Source organism: Callithrix jacchus, chromosome 4, assembly GCF_049354715.1.
Source record: "Callithrix jacchus isolate 240 chromosome 4, calJac240_pri, whole genome shotgun sequence".
Classification (NCBI taxonomy): Eukaryota; Metazoa; Chordata; class Mammalia; order Primates; family Cebidae; genus Callithrix; species Callithrix jacchus.
In genome coordinates, this window is record NC_133505.1 from 172729962 (window position 1) to 172755255 (window position 25294).

The 25294-nt window shown below is 47.2% G+C and overlaps 2 protein-coding genes and 1 long non-coding RNA gene across 5 annotated transcripts; 2 read left to right on the forward strand and 1 right to left on the reverse strand.

Annotated features, from left to right (window-relative positions):
- Window positions 1-205: 205 nt before the first annotated feature.
- Window positions 206-14206, forward strand: LOC144582245 (uncharacterized). The gene is made up of 2 exons (XR_013534677.1): window positions 206-259; window positions 11791-14206. It is a non-coding gene; the product is annotated as an uncharacterized LOC144582245 (long non-coding RNA).
- Window positions 11576-21285, reverse strand: TBXT (T-box transcription factor T). 2 transcript variants are annotated; one of them, XM_078370449.1, is made up of 8 exons: window positions 20633-21285; window positions 19841-20105; window positions 18975-19109; window positions 18121-18182; window positions 17927-17988; window positions 16000-16173; window positions 14708-14837; window positions 11576-12485 (listed from the first exon to the last, which is right to left on the reverse strand). In XM_078370449.1, the coding sequence occupies exons 1-8, from the start codon at window positions 20836-20838 to the stop codon at window positions 12215-12217; spliced, it is 1305 nt and encodes a 434-aa protein (XP_078226575.1). In that variant the 5' UTR covers window positions 20839-21285; the 3' UTR covers window positions 11576-12214. The 2 variants fall into 2 exon arrangements, with proteins under 2 accessions (XP_078226575.1, XP_035153016.2); XM_035297125.3 differs by having other exon boundaries at window positions 16000-16176.
- LOC144582244 (uncharacterized) lies at window positions 21080-25294 on the forward strand. Of its 2 annotated transcripts, none has more exons than XM_078370451.1 (2): window positions 21080-22848; window positions 23192-25294. In XM_078370451.1, exon 1 carries the CDS (start codon window positions 21257-21259, stop codon window positions 21893-21895), a length of 639 nt encoding a protein of 212 aa, XP_078226577.1. In that variant the 5' UTR covers window positions 21080-21256; the 3' UTR covers window positions 21896-22848; window positions 23192-25294. The 2 variants fall into 2 exon arrangements, with proteins under 2 accessions (XP_078226577.1, XP_078226578.1); XM_078370452.1 differs by having other exon boundaries at window positions 21080-21969.

Below are 25294 nucleotides of genomic sequence, written 5' to 3' on the forward strand. Positions count from 1 at the left end.
TCTTTCCAGATTCTTCCCTTGGGGTGGGCTGTCCGCAGGAGCCGTGGACTGCCAGCTCCTGGGAAGGCCGGGTACACAGTGTGCGCGCGCTGGAGCTGTGCGCATGCGCACTGGAGGCATTTCCCCCCCCCCTTATGAATCGAGTGTTCCTAGAGGAAGGTCATATACCTGCTAAACTCCATGTTGCCTCTTACTGCGCATGCTTGAGCCCACTCGCCCAACTCCTGAGATATCGGAAGCTGCTGATCGCCGGCTTCAGGTATTTTCTATCTACTGGGAAACGGCCTTTCCCTGGTGCCGGTATGACCAATTATTATTTTAAAGAGACAGTTAACAATGACTTGACCATCCCCTGACATCCCTGGTGTGTGTGTGGGGGGCGGGGGAGGAGCTCTCCTGCCCTGCTCATGCCTGACTGTCTACCTACTATAGCATAACCGACGATCCCATACAAGCTGACTTCTCCAAGGACTGAAGGGCCAGGTAGGGTGGGCTTGACCAGGGACAAGGTGCTAATTGTCAGAGGGATGGGTAATTTTTTATATGCTGTAGCAGACGCCTCTCCCCATACCCACATCATCCAGGGTCTGCATCTGAAGGAGAGAACAGTTGTAACGGCTTTTCAATTTAGAAAAAGACATATCACTAAAAATGCTATTAATCGAGTGGGACCCACAGAAACACTTGGGAGCCCTCTTACAGAGAGTGAGACACGCATGACAGAGGAAGCTTTCCCCAGACGTGCTGACCACTTTCCCTTTAGCACAGTGGTGGCCCCAGGCCAGGGCAGCTCCTGTGAGCAGCTCCTATGCAGCCAGAAGACACCATGGATGTCACACTCTGCAGAAATGGCAGCTCCCTCAGGTTTTTGTGACTGAAAAATCCCAGAGGTCTTTAGGTGCTCATGTTCTGTGTATCATCACAGACTGTGCCTGCCCGCATGTACCCAGAGGGAACAGATGAGGCCCAAAGACACCAGCGTGCATCTAACCGCCCACCCTACCTGATACGTCTGTCCAGAGCACATCCTCATTCTATGACAGCAAGGTTTCCCTCCCGGCTAAAGACAGGCCCGGAGACACCTGTCCATGGTGAAAGGACACTGTCCAGACAACTTGCAAAAACCCGATAGTGAAACTGTGAGCCTGGAATTCGACGTTAACCCTGAGAATAAGCATTGGTGGCCTCTGGGCGATGGCTCTGAGGAACTCTGGAAACTCAGGCTGCACAGGCGGCAAAGCACAGGAAAGCCAGGCTGGCGTGTGAGCCACTGTGTGCTTAGTCACATGCTACATTAAATGTTTTAGGAAGATGTGCTACCAAGTTTCAGGGGAAAAAAGTGATTATCAGAACTTTAAAAATCAAGACGTGCTATTTAAAATGAGGACATACACAAAAGAACCATCTTGGAAAGAACAAGGGTGCATAGAGACAGACGTGGGGGTGACACAGCACCATGAGCCACTGTCCATCTCCCCATGTCAAGAGGAGATGCACAGGCACAAATACATGTGCACAGACAGCTGGAGAACAAGGGAGATTCCTGCCAGTGTAAAGCATGGCCTTGTCTTCTTCTTACAATCACAAGTCAGGAAAAAAACAAAAACTGACTTCATTTAAAGACAAGCAGTGAAAAAGAAACCAGCTCAGGATAGAATTTCATAGAGGAATAACACATAGGATTTTTTCTTCTGGTTTTAATAAAAAATCAAGTTGCTCAAAACTACTGATTTTAAACTACCAAGAAAAGATATAAGCTACAAGATGACAATGCTTTTAGCAGCCATCAGATTTCTGAGGATAAAGATAGATCAATGAACCCAACCCTAGAAAGTGACAAGCCCTTCACAGCAGCGAAGATCAAAGGCACACTCTTATCCACAGCAGAATGACAAAAATGAAACGGTTGGAGGCCAGGGAAAACCAGACACGTTTGCATCTGCAGGGAGGTGGGTGACCAGCTGGCGTCCTGTGGCTGGAGTCACCGGCAATGCTGCACCCAGCCTCCCCGTGTTTCCCACAGGCCTCTGTGGAGCCCTTCACTGAACTCTGAGGGATAAAGCTGGGAGCAGGGGCTCACGCCTGTAATCCCAGCACTTTGGGAGGAGGGTGGATCACGAGGTCAGGAAACGGAGACCATCCTGGCCAACATGGTGAAACCCTGTCTCTACTAAAATACAAGTAATTAGCCAGGCATGGGCCACTGTGTGCTTAGTCACATGCCATGCATGCGCCTGTAGTCCCAGCTACTCTGGAAGCTGAGGCAGGGGAATCTCTTGAACCCGGGAGGCAGAGGTTGCAATGGTTGCAATGAGCCAAGACCGTGCCACTGCACTCCAGCCTGGGCAACAGAGTAAGACACTGTCTCAAAAAAGAAAAAGAAAAAAAAAGCTGGGAGTAGGGAATGAAAGACAGGATGCATTCCCGGGAGCGCTGCCGAGTCTCACCCAGGTGCAGAGAACCAGTCTCAGAAAACAGGAGACAGAGTAGAAGCCTGAGTGGAACCCCTCCCAGGCCTCCAGACGATGCCAGGCAACGGTCAGAAATGAAACGCAGACAGAGCCTGGAATTGTGCCCGTGTTCACATCCTCAGCTCTGCTAATCATCCCTCAAAGTATTTCAGCATAGGGTGAACTGAGCCAAGCAAACCCAGACCCCACTCACCTGTGGATCAGGGCGATGGACCCACCCTGCTGTAGCCCGGCAGAATCCAGCTCACCCCTCTCTGCAGGAAAGTATCATCTACTTTACTCTTACTATTCCTTTCTACAAAATGACTTAACATAAATTAAACATGATAAAACATGACAAAGCAAGGAAACATGACTCGTGTAAAATAGGAAACAGGCAAAAGAAGGGGACTCAGAAATTGTAAGGTCTCAGAGACTTGAAAACAGGAATGATAAAAATGCGAAGGTATCTAGTGGAAAAAAGTAGATAGTGTGTAAAGAAACAGCAACATTCAGCACACACACACGAACACCAGAAGTTGGAGCTACTAGAAATGCCAGAGACAGAAACGAGGTTGCCAGTAATAATTCATGATGCACTTAAGAGCAACTCGGACGCTGCCAAGAAAATAATTGATATAGACAGGCAAAGAAAAGTATTAAAATGCAGTAAAACGAGCAGAGGAGAATGATAAAGAGCATCCAGAATTTGTGGGAAAATATACGGAATACTCTAACTTGAATTGGGAGAGTCCCAGAAGAAGAGGAGAGATGTAATGCAGCAGGGGAGACATATCAAGGGGTAGTGACTGACTGAGAGCTTTCCAAAATTGGTGAAAAATGCTAATCCTCGATATAAAATCCTCAGCAAACACTGAGTAGAATAACTAGAAGAAAAATAAATCAAGCAACATCTTGTAAATCTGCTAAAAACCAAAAGATAAATAACAGACCTTAAAAGCCATCATAGAAAAAGATAGCTACGATCTATGTACTTCCCTGTATCTATTGTATCTGGGGCAGCAGTGATATGAATGATGCCTGACTTCTCACCAGCAGCATTGGATGGCAGAAGACAAGAGAATGACCAAAACACAGAGTTCTACACTCAAAGGGAATATTATTCAAAATTGAAAGAGAAATAAAGATAATCACCGGACAATGGCTAAGAGAATTTATCTCTGACAAATCCATCCTACAAGAAATACTAAAAGAAAGTTCTCAAACGGAATCCCAGATCTGATGGTAAAGAAAATTACCATAAAGGGTAGATATAATATTATATCATGCATTTATTGTTTAAACCAAAAATAATTACAATTTTGTAGGATATATATACACACACATGCATATATGTGTGTGTGTTTATATTATATGTAAATATAAACTGTAAGACAGAAAGACACAAGAAACCATGTTAAGAATAAATAGAACTATACTGCTGTAGGATCCACAGGCCATTTATGAAGTAGTATAGTTCTATTTGAAAGTAGACTATAATGACTTAAAAACAAATATTAGAAACACAGAGCAGCCAATAAATAAAAACCCAAAGAGGTATGACCAGAAAGTACGTGTAACAGCTAAAAAATGACGTACTTAAATGTATTTGACTTGTTCGATTTTTTAAAAAGACAGAAAAGGAAAGACACTGGGAGAAAGAACAAGTGAGATAAATAAAATTATATCCCAGCAAAGAAGACGTAAAATGTGCCATGTCAATAACAACATGGACTATATAAATGGACTGGACACTCCAGGTAAATGACAGTGATTCTCAACCAGGTAGAATAGAAAGGCTCAACTTCAAGCTGTTTACAAAAAAATGTACTTAGTTATTAAGACACTCGTCTGAAAGTAAAAGGTCTTTAAAAAGATGTATCTTACAAATTATGCATAAGAAAGTTGTGTGGTTATTTTGCTATCAGAAAAAAAGTAAACTTCAGGACAAGGAGTACTACTAGAGATTCAGCAACACAGTTTATAAAGTTAAAAGAATCAATTTATCAAAACGACAAAAACATGCAGAATACATATGTACCTAAACAACTTCAAAAGTCATAGGACGAAATATAAATAGAACTAAAAGGAGAAATAAGCAAACTAATTATAAGAGTTATAAATTTTAATACTGATGTAACAAACTTACATAAAATCATTATTGCTTTGGAAGATTTCAACACCACAGTCCAACTTGAAGTAATTGGCACGTATAGAGCCCTCCTCTCAATAGCTGTAGAAGACAAGTCCTTTTCAAGTGTACATAAAACTTTCATGAAGATCAATCATATGACGGGTCATAAAAAGTCTCAGTATGCATCAAATATTTGAAGTAATTCTGAGCATATTCTCTGATCACAACTGCAGTCAAGCCTATGCTGAGGGCATAAATACTGCTCCTATGTTTTCTTCTAAGAGTTTCATGGTTTTAGCTCCCACATTTGGGTCTAAAATCTATTTTTAGTTAATTTTTGAGTGTGCTATAAGGAAGGGGTCCAGCACCATAATTTTGCATGTGGATATTGTGTACCATTTGTTGAAAAAATGATTTCTCTCCATTCATATGCTTTGGCACCATTTTTATACATCAATTGGTCATAAAAGTATGTGTTTCACCTCCAGACTTTCAAATGTGTTCCATAGATTTATAGTTATAGCCTTACTTCAATAAGATACCATCTTGATTACTGTAGCTTTGTTCTAAGGTGTGGAATTGAGAAGTGTGAGTCCTTCAACTTTGTACTTTTTCAAGAATACTTTGGTTATTCTGGCCCCCTTGCATATTCCTACGAATTTTACAATCAGCTTATGCCTTTTTTTTGAAGGAGCCAGCTGGGATTTTTGTGGGGATTGAATTGAATCTTTAGATCACTTTAGGGAGTATTGCCCTGTTAACAATATTATTTTCTAATCCATGAACATTAAATGTCTTCCCATTTTTTTAGGCCTTTTTTAATTTCCTTCACAGATGTTTTATAGCCTCGGAGGACAAGTTTTACACTTGTTTTTAAAACCGTATTCCTTGATCTTTATTGTTTTTAATGCTATTGCAAATGGAATTGTTTCCTTGATTTCATTTTCAAATTGTGCATTGCTGGTGCCTAGGAAAAGAAAGATTTCTATAGTTTGATCTCATAATGCACTACTTGCTGAATACATTAGTTCTAACAGTTTTTAATGTGTATGGATTCCTTATGATTTTCTATATATTAGGCCATGTTATCCATGAATAGAGTTTTACTCCTTCCCTTTTATTCTGGATGTGTTTTATTTCTTCTCCTCACTTGAATGCGCTAGCTAGATTTTCGGTGTAATGATTAATAGAAGTGGAAGTGGTGAGAACAGACATCCTGGTCTTTTTACTGACCACAGGGGCAAAGCATTTAGTGTTTCAGAGTTAAATATAATGTTAGATGTAGGTTTTTAAATAAATGTCCTTTATTAGATTTTTTTAAATCGACAAAATAAATATGTAAAATGTTTACAAATATTTAGAAACTAGCAACAGTCTTCTAAACAGTGCATGTGTAAAAGGAGAAATCACAGAAAAATTGTGAAATATTTTAGGCTGAATGATAAAAACACACATGCCAAAATTTGTGGTATGCAGCTAACACTGAGGTAAGAGGAAAACGTATAATATTAAATATTTCTGTTAGGAAAAAAGAATTTTGAAGTCAATGACTTGAGCTTCCTTCTAAATGATCTAGAAAAAGAATACTACATTCAACCCAAAGCAGAGGAAAGAAACAATAAAGATAAAAGGGGAAATCAATGAAATAGAAAACATAAAAGGGAGAAAATAAAAGCAAATTATCGTTCCTTGAAAATCCGTTAAAATTGATAAACCTCTAACTGGATGGATAAAACAATGAGAGGGAAGCTCAAATTTGTAAGAGTAGAAATCAAGAAGCAACATCATCAGAGTCCCTGTAGACATGAAAAATAATGAGACTTTATAGATCTAATATTCCTAAATATAATAGCTTAGATTAATGAACAAATTCTTTAAAAGACATGAGTTACCAAAAGTGACTGCAGGAGAAACAGAAAATCCAGATAGTTTCGTATCTATTTAGAAAATCAAAATATTAATTTAAAAATTTCACACACACACACAAAACCCTCCAAAGAAAACCCTCCAAGGCCGATGGCTTTACTGGTAAATTTTATAAAACATGTTTGTGAGAGAAGCACACCTTAAAAACAAAAATTGACAATGATGCTACCAAAAAAAGGCATATCTACATCCCTCAGGAATTTAGGAAGCAAAATCCTCATGAAAACATCAGCAAACAAAGTGCAGTAGTACGTAAGAAGTGCACCACGTGATGACCAAGTGGGGTTTATCCAAGCTGCGCGAGGTTGGGTTAGCATTTGAAACCAGTTCACATGATGCACCACGTTAACAGAATAAAAGAGAACAGACGATATCATCTTAGTGGTTGTGGAAACAGCATTTGATAAACTTCAACATGCCTTTGTAATAATAATTCTCAGAAAAAGTAGGAACCGAAAGGAATGCCCTCAGCCTAGATCTAACCGCAGATGTCCTATGAAATTATGACATATTATATTCTGTTTTCCTAAGATTGGGAAAAGGCACTGACCAGTATCTACTGTCACCACTTCTCCTTGAGACCTTAGCAGAGGTCTTAACACCTAACAGAACCAGAACATTACGTAAAAGGAAAACAGATTGGCAAATACGCAGAACTCTCAGAATTCACAAGTGGTCTATGTGTTTCTACAGAAAACCCGAAAACTACTAGAATAAGTGTTTTTCAGGGTCACAGCACACAAGGTCAATATACGAAAATAAACAGTATTTCTGCAGTCAAAATGCTCTACTCCTGAGCTGTACCCCCAATAAACTGTATTTCTACCTATTCACAACTGAAAAGTGAAATTGCCACAGTAGATTTTTAATAATAACACCAAGAGAAAACCAAGTTTCAAGAAACATGTCTCAGAAGACATGTAAGGCCCCTGTGCTGGTAACCACAAAACCCCACTGAGGGAAACTAAATAAGGTTTAAATAAACGGAGATGTGCATGTTTATGGGCTGTAAGACACAATACTGTCACCATGGCATGAACCTAAAACTGTCTATAAATTTCGTACAGACCCCAGCAAAACGGCAGTAGGATACCAGGGCTTTGGCTGTTTTGTTTTTTAAATAATCAAACTGATTATAAAATGTATATGGAAATGCAGCAACAAATCTAAAAGAGTCATGTAATATTTGACCAAAAAAAAAAAAAAGAAAGTTTAGAGAACTTACGCTCCTTGGATTTAAGAATGATTATAAAGTTACAATAATTAAGACAGTAAAATATTACCCATATTCCTATCCGGGAATATATTCATCTAAATTCATCTTTAAATACATGATTCAAAATTCATTTTTCTTGGCTGGGTGAGGTGGCTTGCACCTGTAACCCCAGCTTTGGGAAGTGGAGGCAGGTGCATCGCTTGAACTCATAAGATTAAGACAAGCCGGGGCAATATGGTGAAACCCTGTCTCTACAAAAAACATAAAAATTAGCTGGGCTTGGTGGTGTGCACCTGTAGTCTCAGCTACTCTGGAGGCTGAGATGGAAGGATTGCTTAAGCCTGGGAAGTGGAGGCTGCAATGAGCCAAGATCATGCCACTGCACTACAGAGTAGGTGACTGGAGTGAGACCCTGTTTCAAAAAAAGAATATGTGTGTATATATATATATATATATATATATATATATATATATATGAAGCATCATTCCTATGTACCACTACTGTTTCTTCCCAGAGGAAAACATATATAATAAAAGGATCAGAGGCCAGGAGCAGTGGCTCACACATACAATCCCAAGCACTTTGGAAGGCCAAGATGGTAGGGTAACTTGAGCCTATGAGTTCGAGACCAGCCTGAGCAACATGGCATGGCCCCATCTCTATCAAAAATACTTTAAAAAATTAACCAGACATGGTGGTATGCACCTGTAGTCCCAGCTACTTGGAAAGCTGAGGCGAGAAATCGCTTGAACCCAGGAGCTCCAATATGCAGTGAACAAGGATCAGGCTACTGCCCACCAGCCTGAGCAACAGAGCGAGACCTGGTCACAAAAATGATTAAAACATAGAAAGCAGGATCAGGTCACAGATACCAAAACAGTTGCAGGTTTCAAGCTCACTCCCAGCTTACATATTGGTCAATTCCACTGAAACCCCAAAGGCATGGTGCTTAGATTGTATAATTCCATGTTAAAGAGTATTTTTGGTCATGGGTAGTTCAGCACCCATCTGAATATTAGGATAATTCATAGGAATTTCCCAGCAGGCATGAGGGGTGTGCATTCCAGCGGGGCAGGTGGCCTGAGAGCTTGGCATGAGTTTCTCACGTGCGGTAGCATCTTATTATAAGGGCTTCATAAACAGAGGTAGGCTTACAATGAGCCTTACAGGCTCAGAATCTTAACTGTGATGCCTAACTCGACCTACTTTCCAAGAGGGATGTCTATTTTATTTATTATAACCAGCCTAATGGTTAAGCATTTTCTTCGTCCATTTTTACAGTTCAGAAAATTGAAGTTCTGGACTAGAGAACTTCCTAGGGTCTCACAGCAAGTAAGGCAAATGAACACCAAAATGCAGGCCTTTTATACCAAATTCTGGGCTCCTTCCAGTACACAGCTTCCACTGCCCACAGTGCATAACCAGAAACACCCTGTTTGAATTATCAAAATATTAATTCCTAGAATTCGAACTCTGGGACACCGTTAGAAACTCAAACTCTCAAGATGTCGTCTATCTTCCATGTGTGAAAATGGTCTTTCCCAACCCCAGAGCTTAAGGTCCCAGGGAAGGGGCATGTGACTCAGTCTCCCTGCAGCCCCCACAGCGGGGCTGCGTTCCTGGGGGTGGTACAATTCAGCTTCCCAAGCTTGGTTAACCACCTTTTCCTCTTATTTCCATACTGTTAACACCACTGACTGTAGGAGGCCAGAAACCTCAGCCTATTTCCATGGAAATAATGAAGAAAATAACTAGAGATATACCCATAGCAGTTATTCATATGTGATCTTATTCATAGGTGATCATTGTTCTTTCACTAATGCCTTTCAGAACTCAAAGTGTGAGCCTGGGGTGACATTGTGAAAGGAATGACCCTAAGGCAAGATGCTTTAAGCCCTCTGTCACGCCCATGTAAGGGCTGCTGGAGGGCACCTCGGCTGGGCGGCAGCGCCAGGGCTGGGAAAGCGACCCAGTTTAGCCAGCTAGGGAAGGAGGCATCCAAGATGGCCGAGATGTCTCCTTCCCCGGAGGAGTTAGGAGAAAACTCTGCTCCTCCAAGCTCTTTTGGTAGGCCTGATGCCTGTCAGGGAGGCCAGCAGACATCCCAGGGCTGAACTGTCTCTCTGTGATACTGTGCTTCAGTGGTCACATCCCATGTCCACTCTCGTGTTCCATTTCTGCACCTGGTTCCTTTTTTCTTAGAAGAGACCATCAGTAAAAATAATATAAATTTTAATGTCTTTGGTCTTTCTTGACAAGTATGGAAAAGCGCTGACGCATTATGCTCCTTACCTCATGTCAGCTACTAGAAAGCCTTGGGCCCCTGCCTATGTGACACGTGATGTACTTGACCTTATAACCGACCGCCAGTGCCACGCCCTATCTACCCTCTCCCCAGCTTTGTACTCAGTAAAAGTCAGAGTGTGCGGACACGGGGCCACTGCTGGACTCCAAGCTTTGGTCAGCAGTGGACCCCTGGGCCCAGACTCTCTTTTCTCTATCTCTGGGTCTTATGTCTTTTATTTCTACAATTTCTTATCTCCACGCTAGCAGAGAGGGGCTCACAGGACCCTGTAGGGCTGGATCCTGCAACTGACGTCCACAAAGGGGCCAGCACTGGAAAAGACCCTGAGAATACAAAACCTAGGCAGTCAGGGTCGTGGAGATGGACAAGTGTTGAGTGAGGTGACTGTGCAGAGGGGATCACAGGTGGCACTGCCTGCCCTTCCCCCTTCCCAAATGTCCCCCAGCCCTCCTCCAGCAGAACCAGCATCTTTGCAATTAGAAACCACAGTCCAGATGGCTCCAACTAGTTCTATTTCCCAACACTACCTGGACACTGGGGTTTATTCAAAATACAATTTCCCAAAATGCATCAATAAATCCGATTTAGGGGTATTTCTACATGAGTTGTAGTAAAACCAAGAAAAGCTTTTAATGATAACTTACAACAAGCACATCCCACTTGGAAAGCAGCCACAAATGACGCTAAAAAGCCAGCTAGTTACACTTCAGTTCTGGGTTTATACTCAATAAAGCAAAAACAAAGATAAAAACAAACAGCACTTTGTCCTACAACTGTTAGGTGGAGCCTGAAAGAGTCAGAGTAGGACAAGCAGTAAAGTTGGCAACACTGACTTGGGAAAAACTTTGGCTACGCCTGTGGGCGGTTTCCAACCCGAGCCTTTTAACTTCACCATTAATGTCCATGTTGCTGGTATACTCATAATGCAGCTGTCACGCTCCTGCGTAACTAACTGGCCACCTATAACTTGCAATGCCAAGGTATACTTGGAACACTAAGGAATACAAGGTTTGGAATGCTAAGCTGGAAGTAGGGGCAACATTAAGGATTCGGCCACTAGATGGAGAAATTGTCCCAATCTGGCACCACTGCAGTTCTAAACAGAACTAAAGCAAAACGCTTTTCAGAAAACGCAGCCAGAAAGATATTTACCAAAGTTCTTTTCAAAGTACTATGGTAACTGCACTTTACATTGATAACTTTGTATCAGTTTAGTTCATGTAGGTACTTGAGCTTGAATCGGGTGGACATCCCACATTCATGCTGATGACGTCAGTAAGTTCTAGGTTCCGTCTTTATCCACGTCACCCAAGATTCAGTGTTGAGCAAATCTCTTCGAAAGTATTTACCATCTTTTAAATTGTTGTGGCAATTAGCACTAAGTCTATAAAATTTCACTTCCAGTTTTGCAACCAACTAGATACAGTATTAAAGTCTGTATTAGAGTAAAGTGCGTTTTGGGGATAAGGTCTTTACCACCAGCTGTAATAAACAGTGAATACCCACAAACGGAGCGGGTTGACTAATAACCGGACCAATCACGTTTTGCATATTGCCTTTATTTTGCAGAAAATGCTTTCTGCTGATTGTCTTTGGCTATTTTGTCAAAAGAAAAATATGAAACAGTTACAGTTTAACAACACAAGAAGTTGTCTACATATGCTCAAAATACACACATTCTAGCGGGCAGAGCAGTCAAATTTCCAATTCAGCTAAAACCTGCTGCCCTCAACTATGATTTTATTCTGTCCTTAACAGGTCAACTCTAACTACTTGAAAGCAACAAGGAAAAAGATTAAAAGTGTGCTTTTTATCTCACTAAAGAAGGGCCGGTGGAGTTTACAAATTCTGGTGCGCCAGAGTTGCCAATACATCGTATGAGAACAAATCAAAAAGAGTTTCTGGACCCTGGCAAAGGTTTTTGCCTGTGAATCAGGTTGGCCGTCGGTGGATTCACCTGTACACCACTGGGGACCGCACCGCTGCTGCCGGTGTGAGCGGGTGCTGGGGCTCTGGGAACAGCGCGGCTGTGCTCCTCCTCCGCTTTGAAAAGAAAGTTAGTGAGGCTGCATTTCCTTCCTTAATCCGCGAGACTGCCACTGTGCACCTAGTAGGTCACTCCAGTCACCACTGGCTGCCACGACAAAGTCCCTGCATCCTCCAGGACCTGGGCCTGGCTGCCTCACATGGAAGGCGGCGACACAGGTGTCCATGAGGCTATGAGGCGGCCTTGGGCGGCGTCGTACTGGCTGTCCGCGATGTCTGTGGCCGCCGCCGCCCCTTCGTACAGTGGGGATCCAGAGGAAGAGGGCACCGGGACCGGATGGGTGAGGGGTGCGTAGTGCGCGGGGGAGCCCCGGAAGAACTGGGTCCCCAGCCCGTTGGACACGGCTGCTGCCTGGGAGCCCGGGGTGACGGCGCCGTTGCTCACGGACCACAGGCTGGGGTACTGACTGCAAGAGAAAGACCCCAGTGAGCAGGGCCTGGGCAGAGGCTGCGGCCGGGCAAGGAGGGGCACCACACCAGGAATCCCATTCGTTCTGAGCGAATGCCTGGTATGACAGTGTTTTTCTTTCTAACAGGTCATTTTCTCCAAATTACTAAGTGACTCACAAGCACATTCAGTGATGTATAGAAGTTATTGTCATATCTCTTAGTAAGAAACAAAATCACTGGGAAGCTGACCAAAAAGATTATCCACATATTCAGAGCTCACGGAACAGCGCTGTTAAGTTTCACTGAGAAAGACTCAGACAGGCCTGGCACAGTCGCTCACGCCTGTAATCCCAGTACTGGGGAGGCCCAGGCAGGTGGATCACCTGAGGTCAGAGGTTTGAGACCACCAACGTGGTGAAACCCCGTCTCTACTAAATACGAAAAATAAGCTGCCTCTCCCTGTCTCTACTAAATATTAGCTGGATGTGGTAGCACATGCCTCTAATCCCAGCTACTTGGGAGACTGAGGCAGGAGAATCGCTTGAACCCAGGAGGCAGAGAGCCAAGATTGCACCATTGCACTCCAATCTGGGCAACAAGAGTGAAACTCAATCTCAAAAAAAAGACTCAGGCCAGTACTTTTGCACTCTCATTCAGAATAAAACTTTTCGGATATTCTCAATCAAAAGTTATCGCCAATGGGCTTAAGTACCCATGTTTTTATCCGGCGCACCCCCCCCCACTGCAGTAATTCTCACGATGAAGACCAGCCCCCCTGAAACACTAAGCAGTGGCAGGTATTCCTTAGGGTAACGCCAGCACAGACACAACTCCCTGCACTTCACCTGTTCTGTACACAGGTGAGTTAGCATGGTCCAGGGCAGCAAGAACAGCACCTGGCAGTCACATGAGGAAGCAAGTCCCAGGTCTGCCTTGAATTGGATGTGTCAAATTCGACTTCGCCCGAGACTGCTTTAGAGACGGTGTTTCTCGGGAAATGAGTATTGACCCTCCACTCTAAGTACATGAAGGGGATAGTATTAAATTATGGTAAGATTTTATTTTGGGGAATATTCTTGTCTTTCTATAAAGGAAGAATGAGACCTTATGTTGTATGGCCATACTGTTAACTAGCCTGAGTTCACAAGGCAGATTATTGTGCCCTTTTACAGATGAAAGCTTCAGGCTCCAAGATGCCCAATAAGAGCTGCATTGAGACCCTTGGGTGGGGCTGCTGTCAGCAGCTTGCAGAGTGTGGGTCATCTGATCAGGTGCAGGCTTCTGGGGCGATGCTCTTGGAGCTCCTGAGAGCTTTGTTTGCTTATGCATTGTTGCTCTGTTTCGAACTGCAGGCAACTGAACTCATATTATTAAGGAACTGTTTTCTAGACAAGAATGAAGATCACAGGCATATTTTAGTATTCTAGAAAATGAAGTGCATTGCCTTCGGTCAAGATCACTTAAGTCCAGGCTTGCAATGCTGGGAGCCAACAGCTGGTCCAATCATTTAATCACTTGGGTCCTCCTTCCTCACTGGAAAATGAGAGTTGACTTCTAGCTTTGATATTTTAGGTTTTTATATACATCCTCTGAAGAAATTAATATATTTACTAGCCTGGTTGATTTTATAAGCCATTATTCCTCTGCATAATTTGCAAATTACTAACAAAATCGTCATCACTCTTTACCAGTTACCTAGCATATACATTAAAGACTTCGATCCTGTATCCATAAAAAAGCCAACAAATTTATTTCCTCAATTTAATAGCTCCTGTTGGAAAACGTTCTGAAAATATCTCTTTAAGCTCTGCCAACTGACCTCAGCAACCCTGTGGGAGACAGGCAGAGGCTGGGTTATTTTTTTACCACCTTCCTTTTAGATGTGAGGAAACGAAGGCTCAGAGAAGCTAAGAGACTTGTCCGTCACATGAACCTGTAAGTGGCAGAACCAGGATGGAGACCTTGGTTTCATTCAGGGATGGGATAGCACAGCTCCCATTCCACACCTCGCTTGTAAAGGAGCCCAGGCCTCTCAGGGAACAGACCGCACACAGGAACTCAGCAGTCATGTCACCTGTGATCCCTGGGCATAGTTACTAATAAAGAATTCTAAATAAAGACCCAACCACCCACAGGGACAGAAGCGAGTAAGGGCTAAGGGCCCATAGGAATGGAAACAGTGTGAGGTCACAGGCAGAGCTCCCAGGATGCTTTGCACCAGGTTGTGAACATACATTACCTGGAGCTGGTAGGGGGGCTGGCATTGTGGCTCATGGGGAGCATGCTGGGATGGGCAGGCATTCCGAGGCTGGACCAGTTGTCATGGGATTGCAGCATGGATAAACATGCAGGTGAATTGTCAGAATAGGCTAAGAGGGAAGGTAAGAAAGGGCAGTTATAGATGATGTCTTCCAAGAACAACAAAGTACAGTGAAATACCACAAAAATAACGGAAGCTACTGCCACTGAAACAAGATGTAATGGGATATCAACCACAGAAAACAATCCATGAGTCTGCATGAGTGGTTATCAGGGGCGAAGACTTACTGCCAAATGTATACATTTGAGAACATACCCTGGGAAAGCCAAGCTTTTCCCCTTGTCATGAGATCAGTAGATGTCCTGTAGTCGATGATTCTTACTTGACTTGTGATTGCTTATCTTTAAAAACAAATATAACTTTAACCTGCCTTTTTTCCAGTGATTGCTTCTTAAGAATGGGCGATAGAAACCATTTCTCCTCAGGCAAAATTAGAAGTAAGATCTTCCTGCCTCAGAGTCTAGCCTCTGGTTGAAGAAGTCCCAGTGACTTCCTAACCCAGTAAGGTCCTTTCATTTCAAATCAGCTTTAATTGCTTAATTGTTTTATGGTGTTCTTTGGCGATTTTCCTTCTTTTGGAGCCAGACAAAATTAAGTCTAGACATATACAGTGTTACAGAGAGAATGAGGCCCAGGGATCTTTACGGTCTATCCCAGGGTTGGGAACATTGGAGCAGCATCAGCACTGCCCGGAGGGCTTTTTAAAAGACATGTTGCTGGGCCCCACAGAGAAGTGCTGCCTGTCAGTCTGGGGTGGGGCCTGGAAATGCGCCCTCTCTCGTGGTGCTGAGGCTCTGGCCTGGGCACCCTACTTGGAGAATCACTGGTCTAGTCAGGAATTCTTGTGCCTGGCTGCTTCACTGTCACTTCAGAGACGGCCACAGAAGACGCAAACCTGGTCTCTGCTCCTAAGGATCAACTGTGGTTCTATGGAGGGGCCCAGGAATTCATCATTTTCAAAACCTGGAGCACCAACTCTAAGGCCCGTGCGAGAATGCAGGCCTCTGCTCTGGGTCTCTGTGGCTGACCCAGCAGTGGCAGCCACAGAGACATACACTGAAGGTCTTCTCTTGAACCACTAAAAAACTGGGCTTGGGTGTGGGTGCCAGGGAACCATCTTTTTTTTAGATTCTGAACCCTGCAAAATGCCTTTCCCCAAGTGTCCTTGCAGCCACCCACCAACCTCTGGCAGATTGACGCTTCAGACTCACTTGGAGAATTGTTCCGATGAGTGTAGGGGCTGGGGTAGGGCGAGGACCGGTGGCTCCTCAGGGCCGGGTACCTGTCACAGCCGTGCGTGGAGGGGAGGGAGAGGGCACCTCCAAACTGAGGATGAGGATTTGCAGGTGGACACAGGGTGCTGGTTCCAGGAAGAAGCCACCCCCCTGCTGTGAGAAAAGAGTGCTGAGTAATCCCTCCATCACCACGGAGAGCAGAGCAGAGGCCAGGGATCTCCCACCTTCCCCTCGGGAGTCCCTAACACAGTCCACCTCACAAGGCATCTGAGGCCATCAGTTCCTCCTCTCTTACCACATTTAACCCAAGGCTTTCAATCCTGAGTAAACCCAGGAACCTGGCCTCAGGCAACCCAAGCTGCTTCCTCCTGAGAATCCTCTAGATCACTCTCGAGATTAATATTCACCAAGGCAAGTCACCTTTCCTCTGCCGAGCATGAATACAATGTGACCAGAGGCAGAAAGAGAGGTGGGGTGGTGCTTAGACAGGGTGCCCTCCCCTTCTCCTCCTCTAAGACTCAGGAGCTGCCACCCACAGAGACTCAGGAGCTACGTTCCTAGCTGGGGGTGAAGGAGGTGGAGTCGTTTACTGCTCTTCAGGTTTAGGCTCCCCCCACTCTCCCCAGGAGAATCAGAAGATGCTTCCAAGACTGCCCTTCCTTCCTCTAAAACTACAATTTCTTCTCCATTCCTTTTTTTTCCTTGGAGAGTCTTGCTCTACTGCCTAGCCTTGAGTGCAGTTGTGCAATCTCAGCTCATTGCGATCTCCACTTACCAGGTTCAAGTGATTTTTACGCCTCAGCCTCCTGTGCAGCAGGGATTACAGGTGCCCACCATCAAACCTGGCTAATTTTTGTATTTTTAGTAGAGATGGGCTTTCACCGTGTTGGTCAGGCTGGTCTTGAACTCCCTGACCTCAGATGATTCATCCAACTGGGCCTCCCAAAGTGCTGGGATTACAGGCATGAGCCACTGTGCCAACCGCTTCTATACTGTTTAAGGTTTCTTGATGTGATTCAGCAACCCCAAGTGTAATGACTACTCTGGCTTTAATTTCCAAACTACCAACAATTCTCCAGGCGGCACTGAAAGGAAGGCAGCGGACTTGCCCTCACCGCCCAGCCGGTCCTGGCCAGAGTACTGGCTCAGTCTACTCAGGTCATTACCCTCCTGCTTGTTCCATCAGCCTAGGAAATGATGAAAAACATAAACACCTGTGAGAGGAGGCGTGTGCCCTGCTCGTTCACCAGCCTCATGACCAGCCAGCAGCACCATGCCCATTGTTTAACATCTCCAAGTCCCTTTCCCAGAAGGAGAGGACCCATTAGGGGTCAGACAGAGCCCTTTCTCCCAACAGATGCTGCTATGTAATCCTCTATCCTGACTCCTGAACTCCTACAGGGAGCTAGACTTAAAGGCAGCTCTCCCATCCTCAGAGCCACTGTTGCCACCAAAACCAGCAGGAACCAGTGAGTCATCCCTAGAAGCAAAGGGCTAAGGAAAAATTTCGTTCCTATGCATCACTGGAAAGATGGCTCTTCAACCATTTACGAAAGCCTCACAGAGGATGTAATGAGCTAGATTCTCCTATTGCCTGATACAGGAGAGAGTCTGAACACTCAGCTAGGTCTCAGTGATCCACCCCAGGCATGGTGGCAGCTGCCTCAGCGCAAAACAAAAGCACCCAGGAGAGTATCCACAGCCCCGATTAGAGCAGAGGTTAGATGGGCAACACAGCTTCAACATCACAAGGCCAAGACCTTGCACTGGGATGTAAGAAAGGCAACCTTACATCCCAGATGCACCCAGAAGCCCCCTTGTCTCCTCCACCTCCACCTCCCAGCTTGCGGTAAGTCTAGTCCCAGTGACGCGGAATGACATGACGGAGTGCAACAAACCGTACATTGGGAGTACCCAGGCTGCTGGCCGTCTCCGGGTTCCTCCATCATCTCTTTGTGATCACTTCTATCAAAAAAAAAAAAAAAAAAAAGTGCATCGAATTGTCAGAAAGGAGGAAATTCAGAAAAGTGTTCAGCAATATTTCATCTTTCTGCATACTTCTTTGCCCAAGGGCATTTATAGTTAGAATTGTCTCACCTTTCCTTTGCATCAAGGAAAGCTTTTGCAAATGGATTGTACTTAATTTTAAGAGCTGTGATCTGAAAAACAAGAAATTGCATTTACTAGTGTATTGCCTATTAGTCAGTGGATTTAATTTGGCACCAAGAAAGTGAGAAGCACCAGTACCACTTTTAAATATTCAAATATAGTCAGACTTCCTTCCACACACAGCTTTCTATTTGGAACTGAAATAGCCGAGCAACTGTAAACAGTAGTGCGTTTATGAAAAATGTTCAATGCCAATGTTCTGAGCGGGATTCACAACAAATTTAACCTGCCACTATGTTCCACGTATATAAATCAGAAATGGCTGAAAATGCAAGCCAGGGCTTCGTAGGAAGGCGTGATCTGATAGTCCTGGTTTGTGGTCCACACTAACAATGCATCCACCTCATCCTGAATTTTCAGTGCTTTGGGGTTGGGCTTACGCATGGACTGACAGGCACTTTTGCAGTAGCTGGTACCTAGCTGAGTCTTCACACTGTAGAGATTTCAGGGGTTGCCCCCCACCCTTAGAGGAAGATTTCCAAGTAAGGACAAGCTGCTGTCTCACTCAAGTATTGTTCTCAAGAAATTCTCACACCATTTAACCTGAATGCTATCTTTTCATTTTGAGCAGATATTTCCAGTTTTAGACACTTTTATGGAGAATTCAAGGGGAGAATGTTTCAGTGGGGACTTATTTTATACAGCCCTCCCCTGTGCCTCCATTTCAAACCCCAGAAAATTATTTGAAAGGGCAGGAAGCCTTCCTCTCAGTGCGGTTGGCACCTCTCCCCACTCCCGGAGGAGCCGCACACCGGGAAAGCACCCGCCTCTGTCCTTCTCACCTCCTCGTTCTGATAAGCAGTCACCGCTATGAACTGGGTCTCGGGGAAGCAATGGCTGGTGATCATGCGCTGTGGACCCCCAACTCTCACTATGTGAATTCGAGGCTCGTACTTATGCAAGGAGTTCAGCATGATCTGAGGGAGACAGATACAGGATTGGTGGCACTGAAAGTCCTGTGTTAAAACAGCAAAACATCCATTTCTCCAGAAGGCAGAAAGTCCTCTGGCTCCCAAGAAAGTGCCTCTACTGTTGAGGGAAATGGGGCTCCGCCAGAGGCTTCTCCGTGGTTTATAGGTGCTTCTCCCACAGCCTGTATGGAAAAGGGATGTGAGATACTACACAGCATTAAAAGCAATGAATGCTCATCACAAATCCTTTCACCTAGTGAAATAAAGTACTAAGGCTTCCAAGAAGGCTATAGACATTTTTTAAAGCCTGGGCTTGTTTGCAACTTGCCTAACCTGGAGTCTTCCAGGAACAATCCCCTACTAAAGAATGTCTTTTAGAAAAGCACGACTTTACAAGTTTGTTGAGACTTCACGCAGTAAGTACTGTGGAGCATGTGTAACTTTAGATGCGACTTTGTCATCAAGGCTGATAACTTTCTTCACCCCTAGGAGAGTTTAGGGCTAGACACAGAAGTTCCCCGAAGTTCTAGACCTTCAAAGGGGAGTGCTCCCGCTCGTGGATGTTATCAGCTTAGTATAAACAGCCCTAAAGGCGTAATTAGAGAAGGCTGTGGCAGCTTCTCCTGGGCAGACGTCACCTCCAGTCCAAGCAGGGTCTCTTCCCACAGCTCCCGGGCAGAAGGCGCAGCGCGGCCCCTCCCCGCTTGTCCCAGGCCTGGCGGGCTCCGCACACCTACCTGGCCCCCTCCGTTGAGCTTGTTGGTGAGCTTGACTTTGCTGAAGGAGACCGGAGCCTTCATCCAGTGGGCCCCAAAGTTGGGCGAGTCGGGGTGGATGTAGACGCAGCTGGGCGCCTGCGGCTCGGGCTTGCCCCCGGGCACCCACTCCCCGTTCACGTACTTCCAGCGGTGGTTGTCGGCCGCCACAAAGTCCAGCAGGAAGGAGTACATGGCGTTGGGGTCCAGCCCAGACACGTTCACCTTCAACACCGGGAACATCCTCCTGGAAAACACGGGGCGGGCGCAGGAGGACCCCGACTCTGACCGGGTAGGCCGGAGGTCAAGCTGGGCACAGAGGCCTCTGTTATTTCGGGGAACAGAGAAGCCCCCTGGGGAATGTCCAAGGGTGACTCCCAGGCTCCCCCTTCCTCGAGCCCTACCAGGTCCGGGTGGCCGCCGCACCATCTCCACGGTCTCGGGAGGCAGGGGCGGAGAGGACCTGACGAAGGGATTCAGTGCCGGAGGCCACATCCCGCGGGGACAGGCAGGGGCCGGGGCGCGCCTCGTGGGTCCCGGGATGCCTCCAAGGTCGAAACCCTGGGGTGCGCGTTCCTCCTCCCCAAGCTTCCGCGGAGAAAGCCTCAGAAGAGAGGCTTGTAGAAATCCACTCGAGGGCGTTGACCAGAGCGGGAACAAACACAAAGCCCTCCTCCAGAAGAAAAAGGGTTCTATCTGCAGGACCTTGCCAGGTCCCCAGGCTGCCCGGGCGCTGGAGAGCGCGGCGCACGCGGGCTCCGGGCGCGCACCCACCTGCCGTTCTTGGTCACGATCATCTCGTTGGTGAGCTCCTTGAAGCGCAGCCACAGCTCGCTCTCCTCCAGGCCTACGCGCAGCTCGCGCTCCGTGGGGTCGCCCTTCTCGCTGCCCGCCTGCAGCTCGCTCTCCACCGCGCTCAGCAGGTGGTCCACTCGGTACTGTAGGCTCTTCCCCGCGCTCTCGGTGCCGGGGGAGCTCATCCTCCCGTCCGCCCCTGGTCCCCGCCGTCCCCGAAGCCCAGATTCGCTACCTGAGAGCCACCTTCCCCCGTTTCGGCCGCCGCCCTTCCGAGAAAAGGGGCCCCTCGGACAGAGACCTGCGACGGCTCCGGGGTCCGGCACAGACCCAGGAGGAGGGCGCGGACCGAGACTCGGTGGGGAGGGGACCGGGGAGAGGGGTGGGAAGAGGTTATTCCACTTGAACTCCCCAAGGCGCTACTAGAGTAGGTCTCTGGGGACCGAAATTCGGTGCCCTCCCCATAAATACAGCCTTGGCGGCGCCGCTGGGGGACCCGGCGGATTGGGCCGCGCTCGCTTTGAAGTGCTGGGCAGCCGCCCATTGGCCAAGAGCGGCCATATCAGACCGGGCCGGGCGGGTCTGGGAGGCCCCGGGCCAACAATGGGCTCCCGCGCTCCTGTTTCCTGTAAATCCTGGGCCCCAGCCCGCCCAGCCCCGGCCCAGCCCCTACACCCCCGCCCTCCCCCAAATGTTTGCACCTCCATCAAAGCGGCAGGACTGGCCCCGGAGGAAGGAGGAGCTGGACGCCCCGGCCCACCCCAACGCGCACCTCCGCGAGGGGGCTGCCCGGCCGCGGGAGATGCTCCCCGACTCCCGCGCACTGGGTCCTCCTCGCTGTTCAGCGCGCGGGGATCCCGCAGCCGCGCCAGTCTGGAACGTCCGCGCGGCCTCATCTGTCCCAGCTCGAGGCGCGCGCGCCTCCCTCCCCTCCCAGGGACCATCGCACTCTGCTGGACTTTGGGACGCGCGGCGCTCGACTCGCCTCAGTCGTGCGGGTCTCGTGCCTCCGACGCCTCAACGCTTCATTCTGGCAGTTTCCAGTGCACCAGTCGCCACACGTCCCTCGCCACGGAGCTCCAGGCGGCGTCGCGGACACCTAGGATCGTGGATCAGGCCGCCCCGGCGTCGGGTGTCCCCTCGGCTCTCACCATCTGGAAAAGGAAGCTCCGCGTGCAGAGAGGGAAATGGACGGAAATAAGCAATAGCAAAAAGACCCCTTCTAGGAAGCGTCGGACTTGATGCCGAAGTCTGCGCGTGCACCGAGGGTGCCAGGCGTGTGCATGGCTTCTGCTGTGTCGTTGCTTCCGCAGAAGGTGGGAGTGGGACCGGGCTGGCGGGGCTCAGGGCGCTTTCCCCGCCCGGCAGCAGCGCCAAGCGGTGTCGGCAGCGGTGGTTTTATTACCTTTCGGTGAGAACTTCCGCGAGGAGAGCGAAGGAGAGGTGACAATGAGCAGGAAATAGTTCAGTGGGGTCTCTTTAAACAGTAACAATCCTCCTAAAACGGGAGCCCAGGAAGGGGGAAGGAGGCCGAAGCTCCCCAGTCTAGGGCCTGGCTTTGCGCTTCTGCACACCTCGCCCATTCGCTGGACGAGGGCCTGGGGTTGCAGCCTCAGTTTCCCGGTCTCCTTGGAGCGCACTACACCCCCACACCTCTGGAGAAAGCCAGTGCATAGGGTGGGGCAGCGGGTTAAGGGCAGCCTTGCGCCGTAGCACGCGAGTGTGCCCGCGGACCTGGTATCTTCGACCCGCGCTGAGTTTCCCTGCCCCCTGCTTGCTCCGGGGTCCGGAATTGCTTGTGAAGCCGCCGGAGGGATCCCCGCTCGGGGATCGAGGGGTCCATCCGCCTTGCGGTGTGGGGAGGGCTCCCAGCAGCCAGTCCTGGGGGAGGGTGCCTGCCGCCCGGGGCACAGAGCTCCTTCACACGTCTCTCTGGCTGCCACCGACGACTCCGGAAGCCGGGGCGTCTGGTCCCGGTCCGCGTTTCTTAGAGTCTTTTGTTTGGGCTGCAAGGTAATTCCCAGGTGGCTGACTCAAAGGGGGACGTTTCCTTCTGGAAAGAGGCACAAAAGGACCTCATTTGCTCCTGACGCCGGACCCTCCTGACGCGCCTTCACCGGCCAGTCGGGCCCTGAGCTTTCGGGGAGAGCTTGGTGCACGTCACTCTCCTTACTCCGGGAATCAAACTCTAAGAGGTAGTCACCGTGACCCGAGGCCTCCTGAGGATAGGGAAAAGTGGAGGGGAGGTGGAGGAGGAACGGGGGTGGGTCCCAGGCAGTTGAGGGCCTCGGAACCCCAGGCACTAGAGCGAAACCTCTCCTGCGGCTTCGGGGCGAAGGAATCCCGGATCCCTCACGTGAGCTCCGACTGCCTTGTGGCCGCGTTCCCACAGTCGGAAAGCGCCAAGGAAGACCGGAGGGTTTAACGGATCGCTCTAAAACTGTTCCGAACAGGAGCGGCACGGCCAAATAAGAGTAAGACTCCCTCGGGAAATAATATTCCATTTCTAACATGCACAATAAAATTTCTGCTCTCCAGAGAGAATGTCCGCAGCATCGACGAGGAAATTGGCCCAGGAACTGAGCCACACACGTTGGGGGAGGCAGAGGTTGGAAGTCGCCGACTTTAGCCACAAGTTGTGTAGTGTTACCTGCCTTCACTTTCTAACGATTACTTTTCCTCCGCTTTCTGTGGCTGATTTTCTGATCTTCGTTCCTCGGTTCTCAGGACCAGGCCCACTCCCTCCGCCTTTTCAGCGAAGGCTGCAGTGCATGACAGTTTACAGCCAAAAACTTCCTCCAGCCTGGCTATAAAGAATTCCCACTTAATAACAACGCGCTTCCTTGGGAGGAAAGAGGGGCTAAGGCACCGCCAGCTGCTTGGCTCCAAGGTCTAGCTCTCCTTGGGAAGACCAGCCTTCAAGAGAAAGCCTTAAGGCTGGGCCTCAGGATGCAACTGTCCCCCCCCAAAACATGCTTGAAACATTTATAAGAAAAAACACGCGTAGGCCCCACTCAACTCCCAGAGGCAGTTTTCCCCGGCTCAATCCCTTCCAAAAAAGCAAAGCCTTTTATCTTTAAGAGCAGGCAACAATGAAGCTGTAACAGGCTTCAGGAGGAGGGGCCAAGGGCAGCCTCGTGTGACTCTTGCCCCACACTCTAGTCCCTTCTTCTGCAAGAAAAAATGGATTTCTTTTCTGATTATGTGTGTGCTCCTTGTAGAAATATTATATATGTGTCTGTCTTCATGCATATGTAATACTGTCACCCTCAGTTTCCATGGGGGATTGGCAAAGATGTCAAAATCCAGGGGTGCCCTGGTCCCTTGGAGTGATATTTGCATATAACCTATGGACTTTCTCCATGAACTTGAAATCACTTCTAGATTACTTATAATACCTAATACAATGTAAATGCTATGCAAATAGTAGTTATACTCTGTTGTTTTTTATTTGCATGATTTTTATGGTTTTATTATTTGGAGGAGGCGATTTGGAATGTTTTCTATCAATTCAGCCAACCACAGATATGGAAGCTGTGGCTGTGGAGGGCTGGCTGCAGATGTGTCTTTCTATATGTACACAAATGCTAACCTCAAGCACTAAGCAATGTGCATGTTTGGGGTGTTTTCCTCAACTTTCTTTCATTTCGTTCTTCCCATGAGCTCCTTCTCCCACACTGAATAAGCAGGCTTGATGCAAACATTCACAGCGTCTGCATTAGCGATAACAGCGGTGTCTCATGGCCAATAATTCTGCCACCAGTTGGTTTATTTGTCTCTCCTATTAAAAGAAACCCCCAGTGTCTTTTGTTTTTGCTTTGAAAGGTGGATAACATTAATTCTTTAGACCCTTTACCACTGAAAATTTTTTAAAGGCCATCGGGTTGTTTGGGTGGCTGTGGTTTTGTGGGAAAGAACAGAGACTTGGTGTTTTAAAGTCTTCCTCTCAGGACAGTGGGCCCACCCTGTGCACAGCCGGCCCCTCCCTGCTACTTGGAGAAGGCGCCCTGATGTGCTCCCTGAACTGCAGGGAGGCTGCGGGGTTGACGCAGAGTTGATAGCCCAGTCTGCATCTCAAAATCAGATCCCATCCATGCAATTTTGTCAAAGTCAGTGGGCTTTGTCACATATGACAATGTGTGGTTGTTTCAGTGACAGGAGTTCACACATTAAAAACAAACCAACCTGGCCGGTTGAATGTTTGCGAATGTGACAGTCCCAAACATTTCTCCTTAAAACTCTAGCGCTTCAGCTCTGTGTCTTTGGAATTCAAGGTTCCAGAGAAGTCAGTGGGCTGCTGCATTTTGACCTCTTCCTCGGTAGGGAAGGGTAGCTTGAGTTTTTCTGCCTGGATACTTAATTTTTTCAATCCCTGGTGGTTGATAAGTTTCTTGTCGATATGTTTCAGTGGGAATCTTTTACCGATTTTGCTTGGCCTATAGGGAAAGCCCTTTCCAACTAAAGTCTCTTCAGTTCTGATTGGTATGAGGGCATGTACTGTTTCCACCTCAGGGCTTATCCGTACTTCAAAATCTGAGGACCCTTGTCTATTCTCCCGCCTCCTCCCCTCCCCCACCGAGTTGTTTCAGCTCTTAGATCTTTCTGCATATATTAAACGGCTTGTGAAATGTTTTTTCCACA

Excerpts from the sequence above, each read along its gene's own strand:
- LOC144582244 (XM_078370451.1), top strand. The coding sequence starts at position 21,257 with ATGGGCTCCCGCGCTCCTGTTTCCTGTAAATCCTGGGCCCCAGCCCGC.
- TBXT (XM_035297125.3), bottom strand. The coding sequence starts at position 20,838 with ATGAGCTCCCCCGGCACCGAGAGCGCGGGGAAGAGCCTACAGTACCGA. Across the intron at positions 18,183-18,974 it reads CTGCTTATCAGAACGAGGAG|ATCACAGCTCTTAAAATTAA; the intron begins GTGAGAAGGACA and ends CTTGTTTTTCAG. Across the intron at positions 14,838-15,999 it reads TCATCGGAACAATTCTCCAA|CCTATTCTGACAATTCACCT; the intron begins GTGAGTCTGAAG and ends CTTCCCTCTTAG.